The sequence below is a fragment of the Idiotropiscis lumnitzeri genome, chromosome 8 (genome assembly GCF_059441095.1).
Source record: "Idiotropiscis lumnitzeri isolate Australia: NSW breed Sydney's pygmy pipehorse chromosome 8, RoL_Ilum_1.0, whole genome shotgun sequence".
Lineage (NCBI taxonomy): Eukaryota > Metazoa > Chordata > Actinopteri > Syngnathiformes > Syngnathidae > Idiotropiscis > Idiotropiscis lumnitzeri.
The window spans coordinates 6,100,769-6,112,204 of NC_142398.1; the positions used below are offsets into that span (position 1 = coordinate 6,100,769).

At 43.9% G+C, this 11,436-nt stretch overlaps 1 protein-coding gene across 2 annotated transcripts in view; it reads left to right on the forward strand.

Moving 5' to 3' along the window:
- fam193a (family with sequence similarity 193 member A) overlaps nt 1-11,029 on the forward strand; it is a 27,737-nt gene extending 16,708 nt beyond the window's left edge. Inside the window, exons 15-22 of one of the 2 annotated variants that reach the window (XM_088303145.1) lie at nt 1-9; nt 117-402; nt 1,109-1,438; nt 2,867-3,149; nt 3,232-3,418; nt 5,681-6,668; nt 9,700-9,781; nt 10,156-11,029. The exon at nt 1-9 is cut by the window's left edge and continues 288 nt beyond it. In XM_088303145.1, coding sequence (XP_088159271.1) covers nt 1-9; nt 117-402; nt 1,109-1,438; nt 2,867-3,149; nt 3,232-3,418; nt 5,681-6,668; nt 9,700-9,781; nt 10,156-10,249 — 2,259 coding nt within the window. In that variant the 3' untranslated portion in view covers nt 10,250-11,029. The remainder of the gene's footprint in view (nt 10-116; nt 403-1,108; nt 1,439-2,866; nt 3,150-3,231; nt 3,419-5,680; nt 6,669-9,699; nt 9,782-10,155) is intronic. The other variant, XM_088303146.1, reaches the window with a different exon arrangement.
- The last annotated feature ends 407 nt before the right edge of the window (nt 11,030-11,436 follow it).

The following is an 11,436-nucleotide window of genomic DNA, read 5'->3' on the forward strand; positions in this document are numbered from 1 at the left end:
CACAATAAGGTGAAAGTTAGGGAGAAATGCCTTGTGACCAGAGTCACAATAGTATTACTAGTATTGTCCCAAATATTCCCAACCTACTAACTGGTCTTCTGTTTCTCCTCTCCAAGCCTTTGCCTCCCAACCTCACGGCCAACCACTCAGCAGCCAAACAGCCTGCCTTCAGCGCCACGCTACCCGAGCATGTGTACCAGAACAGCTTCGGTGGTGGTGGTGGTGGTGGCACTGGCGGTGAGGGCGATGGTGGTGGCAGCAACGGTGGTGGAGGTGGTGCGGGCGACTGGAATAGCTCGCTGCAGTGCCTCTCCCTCAACTTTGAAAGCCTGTGGGATGCCGCTGTGATGAAGAGCTTGGATCAATCAATCAGTCAAGTGCTGCTGCCAGAGTTGCTACAAGGTGAGGCACTCACAAGGCAAGTGAACTCCTTTGGCCAGCAGGTGGCGGTATTGTCTGCTGTTGTCCATGACTGTCACTCTGTCCAATGCCATGTCACACCCAAATATAATGACCAAGCCTCCCTGCTTTCTTCTCTGACAGGGATGGTCAACTGTTGGTCCGTGGGCCACACTCTGAGTGACCCTTTGATCATTCTAAAATCTGCTTGCATTTTTCTTTTTCAAATTACACTTTCGAAATGATGTACACGTTAGCGGCCCAATGAAAACGGACCTTAGAAACAGTCGCTCTTGACATAAAGCCTGCGACCTGACAAAACAGACCCCCAGACACAAAATGGCTCCCACCTGACAATCTTGAACCCAAAACAACACCAACAGACATTTAGTGACCCCACTCAGACCCAAAATGCCAACCGACTCACTAGCATTGACCCAAGAAAAAGACACCAAATTGGTCCCAACAGATACTCAGAGATGCAATGAAAATGGACCCAGGATTCAAAACAGCTTCTGACTGCCCAAAGTGTCTTTTAACCTACGACAAGTAAACTAATGAAAAGCCCCAAATGCCCCACCACTGACCATTACAATCCAATGCAAACAAACCCCAGATACAAAATGGTTCCCCAAACAAAAAAGACCCATACACATATCTTCAGAGCTAACTTTGTCTTGCCTCAACAAATGCTTTCTGTCTTTCCCAGGGGAAATACTGGACCCTCCCCTCGCCGATGCCCCTCTCCCGCCAACGCCTGCCGGCCCACATGCGGACCACCACCACCCCTTGCTTCCTGCCACCCCTGCTCCCCACCCTTCCTCGTCGTCGTCCTCGTCCCTATCCTCGTGTTCGTCGTCTGAGGCCCGTGAGCAGAAAAAAAGTGGCGCCAAGAAGAAGTGTCTGTACAACTTCCAAGATGCCTTCATGGAGACCAACCGGGTGACCATGGCGACGTCGGCGTCCGTGTCGTGCACCGCCACCACTGTCCAGTCAAGTAATAACCCACCTATCCACCTAGCATCTAAAACCTCCTTAGGTAATCTGAGACTAGGTTCGCACTTATGCAAATAGAGGTTACTCCAAAATTGTTTTGGAACTTGGGTTTTCGGGTAAAATTTCAGTTGGTCCCTAAACTGTGAATTTTATTGGATCTTCATCCTCATCAAGTTGGACAAAAACTAAGCATTTTACTGTGTGTTCAAAAGGTTTGAGAAGGTCAAATTAAGTCCACCCGAAAAGGCGTTTTAGACTCATTCTGAAATTTCACCCAAACGCCTGACTTTAATTGAGTTGCCTATATAGTTCGGATGTGTGATGTAACAGGATAGACGGCACTTGGACAGTGTTTGCCTGACATTTGAGGTTTTTGTCTCTGCCAACAAGAAGCCTGTCAAACCCAGTAACCTTTCACACCATTATATTAACACTCTCCCCCCGACTGTTGCTGTACAGTACTAAATCATGCGTCATGGTTACCACCTTGGAAAGAAGCAGTCAAACAATGATGACACAAATGTGGTGTACTCTGTGGTGAAACATTTCCACCTTAAAGGACATTGTGGAAAAGTGACAGCATTTTTTGTGAGATGGGTTTTAAAAAAAATTTATGAAACTATATGCGGGGCCACGAACATGTCAAAGATTTAAAAAAAAAAAATCAATGGTTATTTTGATAATGGAATAAACTGTCAATTATTTTACAAATTAATCAATGAATCAGACTTTTTTAAAAGTTTTTATTTCCATCCCTCTATTCACAGAACTCAATTTCAAATTGGCAGTGCATATCATGCACAAATGTAATTAATTATGGTTCAGTCACAGGTTACGTGCGTAACAGAACCATCAGGAAATTGCCAAAAATGTTGTCTTCCAAAGTAAGAGCAGATGTTTGCAAAAGTCTAATTTTGAAAACACGTGGATATGTAGTCTGCTTTTATGGCGATCTGCAGAAATCTGAGAATATTTACTCTTGTGAGGCTGAAATTCGAAGGATTCAGACAGTTTTAAACTGAACTAGGTCTTGGAAATGATTGATTGCCATAAATAATCGCTTCATTTCATGAGCAATTAGTTGCTGATTTCATTGTTGCAATTCTAGTTTTTGTTTTTTTTGTTTTTAAAAGTGGCCATGACAGTGTTTATTTAACTGTAGACGGGGAGCTGTCCATTGGAATGAGGCCTTTAATTTCCATTTATTGCAGGGTAATACGTCAAATTATGTGTGTTGCTTTAGAAAATAATCCCAGTGCTTTCTCAATCATTTAAAATCAAAAGGACTCTAGTTCTTGAAACATGGGCTGTACTTATTTGATCAACAATTGAATCATGTGAGTTGCGGCTTAGGGGTCAAGAGTTGTAGTCCATGCGTCAAAAGTTAGAGCGATATTAGACGCCATGGAAGTTTTGCTATGTGAATGTAATTCTGTTTCCCTAAAGAGTTCATGTCATTTTCTTTGCCCAGATGACGTATTTCACAGTTTGGGTAAAGAGGACCACAGGCAAATCCCCCCAGGCCCCCCCCGAAGCAACCCCACCGTGTTGAGCCCCCTCCCACCGTTCTCCGGTCCTCCCCTTCCGCCGGCCACCGCCACGCACCTCCCCGGCATGGTGCCGCAGCCCTTCCCCAAAATGGCCTCCCCAGCGCCAGACCTGGGGGAGGTCCATCCCGGTCTGTGCCTCCCGCCGGCTGAGCCGGCCATCTCCTCGTCAGACGGTCCGCTCAGTGCCCCACCCAGCGTCTGCAGGTTGGTCTACATAGCGCTTTTAGTCGGAGTTCGAGGTGCCTGAATGCTAAATGTTTGTCGTTTTGCCCCATCCACCGCTCAGTGATCCCGAATGCGAGGGGCACCGATGCGAGGGAAACAGAGCGTACGAGCATCCGCCCTACGACGGTGAGGAGAGCCAGGATGAGGACAGCTGCTCGGAACACAGCTCTTCCACCTCCACCTCAACCAACCAGAAGGAAGGAAAATACTGTGACTGCTGCTACTGCGAATTTTTCGGGCACGGCGGGGTGAGAAAGCCCGACAAACATACATTTGTTCCTAAACATCCACCCATTGTTAAAAACACTGCCCGTCTTTTCACGTTTCACGTTTGTCTCAACGGCTGTCCAGTCACCTCCATGAACATAAACATCTATCCAAGGTTGCAACTAATGATTATTTTAATAGGACTTTCTACAAATGTTTGCTAAATCTTTAATCAGCGACGCAAGTAGTTTACGGGATAATTTTTTGCCGTCAATGCCAATTCTGCCCTTGTTTTTGTATTAATAGTTAGGAATGATGGGTTAAATTATCTGCAATTGGCTGGCAACCAGTACAGGGTGTAACCCAGCCTACTGCCCTGAGACGGCTGGGATAGACTCCAGCATGCCCGAGACCCTTGTGAGCATGAGTGGTTCCGTTAATGCAGTGCTGCTCAATTATTTTCGCTTACGTTCCATCTAGCAAGAAGAAAACAATTCGCGCCCCGCCGCAACTATAAATAATAGCATTTTCGTTGCAAAACAAACCTACACCGTAGAGTTAATACTCGCTGTGCATAATGGGCAATTAGCGTGCCACGGCCAACTACTAAATCTGCAAAAATCTTGATCATTGTGTTTCTAAATCAAGAATATTACCACCACCTTCTTTTTCATGCTAGCCATGAGCCGTCATGCGTGATTATTTCTATTTATTCTTTCTATTTCATTTATTCTTCCACTTTCTTTTGGCGGTCGGAAAATACGTATGGTGCTTTATTGTCACCTTCTGGCCACCAGCAGTAATGTTTTTGCCAACCACAAAATGAAGTCAAGACGATTAGGAAACATAGAGTTTGGATGGCGTCCTCTGGTTTTAATTCATACAAGTCGCACCTGAATCCAAGTTTCAAGTCAAGTGTGACGTATTCTGGAAATTCTTCTTTTCTTCTTTAGTCCTCTTGCACAGAGCGCTTCGAGCCAACCGTGGCAACCTGGTCTCTCCATCTGGGTCTATTGTGGGCAAGGTGTTGAGCCTGTGCCAGGATCTCATTGCAGGCCTCAAGATCCTGGGCTATAACGTTCATCCAGTGTGGACACCAAGTTGAGACCCTCTCAACGTCTGTTCCCTGGATATTCACTGGTGCAGGTGGAGAGGGTCGACACTTGCAGAAATCCACCACCAGAAAGAGCCCAGTCTGAAGCAGCCACACTTTTTTACTTTCAAAAGGGTCCCAGTCAGTGTCATATTGTGTCGTTCTAAGAGTCCGTTGCACCAGGGATTGTATCCTGCTGTAGTTTTCTCCGCCGTGTATCAAATCACCTCATTATTGAACTCTCCACCGTTTTCCGTGAAAATCCGTTTGCGGGCACCGTGGATACGTATCCACGAATGAATGAAGGAGCTGATACTCTTTGCTTTTGATCTGCGAAAAAGGCGGTATCCTTCATCTCGCTGCCGGTGCTAGCTCCAGTGATCTTTTTTCCCACCGAAAATCCTTTTCAATGCTGATTTATCAATGGAAATGTCAAGTCCGTGCACGCCCTGAGTGCAAGCTGTCTAGTGTTCTCCTTGAGACACGCCATATCCAGTAGTTTAAACTCTAACACGGCGTCAGGCAGGGTCATGTTCTACTCTTTCATCCGGTTGTATCTTTGCACAAAGTCTATTATGTAGTCCGACATGGACGCAGCACTGTCTTTTGCTATCGAGTCAAAATACGAAAGCACGGTCTTTTTCTTCTCTCAAGAACACTGTGTCCAATTTAGCGAGAAGTGTTTACATACCATTATCTTGATTTAGATTGTCTGCGAATATTTCCAAAGCAGTCGCTCTGGCTCTTCCTTTGAGGCCCAGTGCCACCGCAAGTGCCTGCTTCTTGTTGTCCAAGTCCGTAACAAGTCTCCAAATGCTAACTTCATTTTTCCAGCACTCGTATGGTCTGGCTTCGTCGAATTTCGGCGGTTCTCTATAGTTGGAAACCATCGTCTGCTACCATGTATACCATGTAAATGGCAAAAACACGAGGTAATAAGTTTCGTTTCCAACTATTTATTCCGCTACCATTCTCCTCGCACAGGCTCAAAAAACATGTCAAGAAGTCTCGCAATTCCTCTGGAACTGGGAAGTGCAGGCTCATACGCTCACAACATCCGGGATGTTTACAGGCTCCTCATGGCAAAGAAGTCTCTTGAGGATCATAAAAAAAAACATTGATCCTCTACACAAAGATGGCACGCATATCTGTCCATCCAAGCGTCAAATTGTTCCATTTACACTTTTTCTTCTCCGCCTCTTCCTTGCAGCCTCCGGCGGCACCAACCAGCCGCAACTATGCCGAAATGCGTGAGAAGCTGCGTCTGCGCCTGACCAAGCGCAAGGAGGAGCAGCCTAAGCGAGAGGAGCAGCAGCCGGTGCCTGAGCGAGACGGCACGAGCGGTGGCGTGGAGGACCACCGGCGGGTGGAAGACCTGCTACAGTTCATCAACAGTGCCGACAGCAAGCCGGCGTCCAGCTCCAAAGCGGCCAAGCGAGCTCGCCATAAACAGAAGAAGATGGAGGTAAAGGCCCGGCAAGAGGCCGAGGCGCAGCAGGAGGAGCAACGCAGGCGGCAGGAGGAGGAAGAGGCAGCGCTCCAGCACGAGCTCCTCCGGCTGCAGGAGCACTGCACTGCCAAAAAGAAGAAGAAGGACAAAGCGAAGGATAACACAACGCCAACGCCAAACAACATCCCGCAGCCCCTCAAGCAGACAGCCCAGAATGTGCTGGATCACCTGAGCAACGGTAAGTCACAGCTACTCCAGAGCCTCATCTGCTCCAAGGACCTCCAGCCGGAAGCCCGACCCAATGGCCAGCACGGTGAGCGGGGATTCTTGCACCTCCACAACCACAACGCCGACGTGAAAGTCAAAGCCAAGCCCGCGACCAAGCTCACGGCATGCGAGCACGCTCCCGTCAAGAAGGATCCGGAAGCCAACGCCGGCATCAACCCCGCAGAGACCAAAGCAACACGCACCAGGCCCGTCGAGGCGCCCGCCCCTCCCTCGGAAACCAGGAGTAACAACGGCAGTGCCGGTGGGAAAAGGCAACTGAAGGAAGACCTACGACGGACCCCGCCCGCGTCCAACCCCTCACCCTCACCGCCTCCTCATCTTCACCCCCATCTTCCTCCTCCCTGCCAGTCAGAACACACGGAGCAGAACGGTAAACCCCCCAGCGCAGAGTCTCCCCAACCCAAGGGCAAAGCCAAGAAGAACAAGAAGAAGAAGGGGGACAAGATGAACACCTCCATAGGTTGGTGTCCATCTATTCCCTACAGGCATGCACATAATAATCCATCGCTTGATTGATGAATTCCATTATTATCATCATCCGTTATTATAGTTAATGAAAACTAACAAAATGACAAACTAAAATTGAAAAAACGTTTTCAATCACAAAATTGATTTTAAATAAACGAAACCTAACTGAAACACCTTCTAACCATAATTATAATGAAAGTGTTCCTCATGTTCACCTGTGTCGATGTCATGCATGATCTTTCGGGGTTCATTTAAAATTTATTTCGGTTTTGTTATACATCCGCAGCAATAGAGTATGGAAGTTCACTTGAGTGACAGTTGTAGTTTGCTTTATTACACACTACTTCCAGACCTTTTTTTTTCTTTAACCTTGCACTTGACAGATACTCCACATATTAAGTTTAAACTAATAATGGAGGATTTTCATCTCAGTTAGGTTTACTCTGTCATGAGGGTGAATTAATGAAAACATTTTATTAAGAATTACTTTTAATTTTAGTGTAAATTGTCTCCATTTATTGATCAAGGAAATGTTAGTAAATTTCCAACCCTTTGCTGCCTAAACGGATGAGGAAGAGCCATAACTATAGAAGCAAGTCCAGTTCATTCATTGTTGGGCTGCCAAGATTAGTCGACTACTCACAACGAAGTTGACAATCCAAATCACTAATTAATTTAAGTAGTTCACAAGTCGTTGATTTATATATTCATTCATCTGGCGCATTGCTTTTGTCTTGAAACAGCCTCGTCTCGCGCTTTTCCCCGCTGGCTGTATGCCTGTCTCATTTTAGGCGTGTCATGGCTAGCTACCTGGTGTTAGCAACAGAGTCCTAATGTTAAGGCACATTTCACCCACAAATACTTAAGATGCAAACCTTCTTTCCATGCAGTGTTGTTCTTTGCAGGCTTTTTATAATTAGTCCTAGTCATTTGGACCAAAATGCTTACTAGTTTCCGTCACATTTGTCATTCCTATTTGTGCTAGTTTCTGTCAACGGAAACGCAAAAAAAAAAGTTTTGGTCTAGTTTTCAGAAATTTATTCGACGAAAACTCAAAAAGGTTTTAGTCTGTTTTAGTTAAAGATAGGCATCCAAGGTTTCCACCCCATAGCAAAGACTTTCTGAGCAACTACTAAGGATTATGCATTACAAACAGTTAAAGTGGTAACAGTGCAATCAATGCTCATAGCTCCAAAATAAGCCGAGAACCAAAACGTTTTAATTTGCAACTAATGTGGCTTTTATTTCACTTAAAGCAACATAAAATAAAAACGTCTTAACAACATAGACTTGTAGTAGACTTGTTCTATAGTACAGTAGCACAAGTGCAAACTCTATCAAACGTCTTCTTTACTTTTAACGGCTTGCTATTATCACAACAAAGTAGCCTATCGAGTGTCACTGTTGCCATGGTCACCCCACGCAGCCTTGGGTCTTTTCATCCAGTGCAGACGGCACCATCCACCTCTTCACCTAGTCGCCCCGCCCACCTGTCCATCATCGATTGGCGTGCAAGATTACTTTTATATATATATATATATATATATATTTTTTTTTTTTTTTTTTTTTCACGTTTAGCTAGTCGTCAAGGTATTGTCATGAGAAAAAGGGGCGTTTCGTCATCGTTGACTAGATATTTTCGGCATCGTTGACGAAAAGAATGGTGCTTACACGGCAGCACGACGGTGATGCTCGATCATCAAGAAGGGAAGCACATTGTGGCTGATGCCTGATTTCACTTATGACACGTTCGTTCGTGTCTGAAGGCGAGCAGAAGTTAGCTCACACACATACACAGTTTACGGGGTCTCTTTGGTGTAACTTTGTAACAGCAACATGATGTCCTTTATGGTACGCTAACATATTGTAGCGTCTGGATTGTGGAGGCATTAGTCAATGAGCTCACGTTTAATAACAATACAATGCAACTTTATTTATATAGCGCATTTCACAACAGCTGGAGCCGTAACAAAGCGCTTTCCATATGGTGTAATATGAATTAGCAGGAAATTACAACACAAACTAAAAGACAAACAATAAATACCAGCAGAACAGTGACAGCCTCATGTTGAGTCCATGTGCTACCAAAACACTGTGCGTTTGTCCATGTTTGACATCGGAGGAGAAAGATCTCACAACGCACTCTCTCGCTAACGGAACATAGCATTTATGAACTGGGAAATACCAGTACTCAAAGTAACAGAACGTATTTGCGCCAAGCTCTCATTGACATCACATAAAAATAAAATGCATAATTAATTTTGTTGCAATATACTGCGCACTGCAGCTAAAAAAAAAATATGTTTTCAAGTATTTTTTATATTCATGGAGAGTTTTGTAGTGGTAGTGCAAATCTGCTTTGTGTATAGTTTTGGTTCCATTTTAAAATTCACTAAACAATTACTAAAAATTGTAAGGCCACAGTGTTGCCTTCAAATGAAATTGCATCACCATTTATAAACCTCTCAGAAATGCTGGTACAAGCTACAATGTTAAATCAAAGTTGAATAGTGTGTCATATTCATTTCTACATACCTTAAATTCAATATGTAAACTAATTTTGGTTGTATTAGATTAGTCGACCAATCTTGACTACTGTTGACTAGTCAAAAACAAAATAAGCGTTTGTGTCAGTCCTAATTCATTGTATGTATGGACCTGATTTCATCGTGTTTTGAACTCAACTAATTTGCTGTCCATGCCTCACAGACTTGCTATACCTCAACGGGATGTGGATGAGACTGAAATGGAATAAAAAAACATGTAATATTAATAGAACATTTGTGTAGAATTGATATCCTCCGGCAGTTTTTCTATTTACTACGATTAATTCGTACAATAAACTTTTTTTAAAATGAGGCTGTATTGTTGCTGGCTAAATGTAACGTATAAGCCTATGAAACACTTAAAGTACCTCTGTATTCATGTTGTCTTCGTTCAAGTATAATTTGATGTCTAAAGTATTATAACAATACAGTTTTGGAAAACAAACAATAATATGCGCGTTTGTTTTTTGTTTTTAGACGATGTGTTCCTGCCCAAAGACATTGATCTGGACAGCACTGAGATGGACGAGACAGAGCGAGAGGTTGAATATTTCAAAAGGTGCGTATGTTTACCTTGGTAAGCCATTTACTCACGTTGCATGAGTCGGAATTTAAAATGCCACATTGTAACATTGAATGTTAAACGAGATCCATCGCGTGATGGCATTTTGGTTTTCGGACCAATTTCTTTTCCTGTAGGAATTCGAAACTTATTGATTTTCTTTCCAAGTCAAACTGTCGCTGTTGTGTAATTGATCTCAATGGGAACGTTAAAGTGTCAGGTTGGTGCTAGGGATTTTTTTTCTTGTTTCTCGCAAAAGGTTGCCTCAGTGCATATTTGGAGACAACCTTTCCTCAAGAGGGTGTTCTGTTGTGTAGCATCTCCCGCTACCCTATTTGTTATTAATCATTCATAATAATGTGTGTGTTTAGGTTCTGTTTGGACTCGGCCCGGCAGACACGTCAGCGGCTGTCAATCAACTGGTCCAACTTTAGCTTGAAAAAGGCCACCTTCGCGGCACACTGAATCCAGTCCATCCCAAAAACCAAGCCCACCACGCATCCAACTTTATACCTCCACTCGCCACCAATCCACCGTTTACCCCAACTGTTCTGTTCCCCACGCTGCCTTGCTTTTTCTTTCTTCGCCCCCATCTCCTCCATGTCCTCCTGACGGACCTGCTGAACTCCGAAGAAAAGCAACAACAGACACACACGCACACACACACACACTCCCGCGTGCTTGTGTGCTTTTCGTCGGCCATTTTCTCTCTGACTGAACAAGCCATGGTCTGAAATGATTGCGAAAAAAATGAAAGAAAGATAATTACTATTGTTAATTAAAAAGCTGTATTTGACATATTGTGGCTTATTATCCCGTTGTCCCATCCCTACCCTGTCGATCCCTCCTACTTCTTTCCCCAAACACAGCGTTTGTAAAGGGGCTTTGGTCAGCTGGCGTCCACTCCCTTCGCACCCGCTCAGAATACTTGACAGCGTTTCTTTTTCTTCTTTTTTAGATCCTGTTAAAAAAAAAGTAAAAAAAAAAAAAAAAAGAGATACCAGATGCTTTTTTTCCCTCCAGGTTTTTTTCCCTTTTTTTTTTGTTTTCATGGGGGGGGACGATGCGTAGCCATCTTGTATGCACGCATGCGAGAGAAAAGAGAGCTCACCATCAAATCGGTTATAGAGTGTCTATTGTATTAACACTGAGAAAGCCTAACTGGCTACTTTTTTTTAACATATTGTTAAGTATTATGGAATCATGTCTTTCTTTTTGAAAGATGGAATACACTATAGTATGGCAGGGTGTCGTTTCTTGTCTTATTTCCTGGCTTGTGTATGCATATATGGTTGGAGGGGGCGGGAAGTATAGCCAGCTAGAACAAAACTACAGTTAGCAGTTAGTTAGCATAACTTCATAGTCCAAGTTTTACAGGTTTGGCACACCACCTGTGCATTTAGTAAACACATTGGTGTGCAGTTAGCATATGTTTAATGACTACTGTATTTTCCCGACTATAAGACGCTACTTTTTTCCTTGATTTTTGAACCATGCGGCTAATACAGCGGTGCAGCTTTTCTGTGGAATTTTCTTTAGCCGGTAAGGGTGCTCTATTGAATCGAAAATACGCTAAATAAATCTCTATTTTTTTTTTTATTTATTTATTTTTTTTCCCCCTCTCTCTCTCTCTCGGATTTGTACTGTTTTAA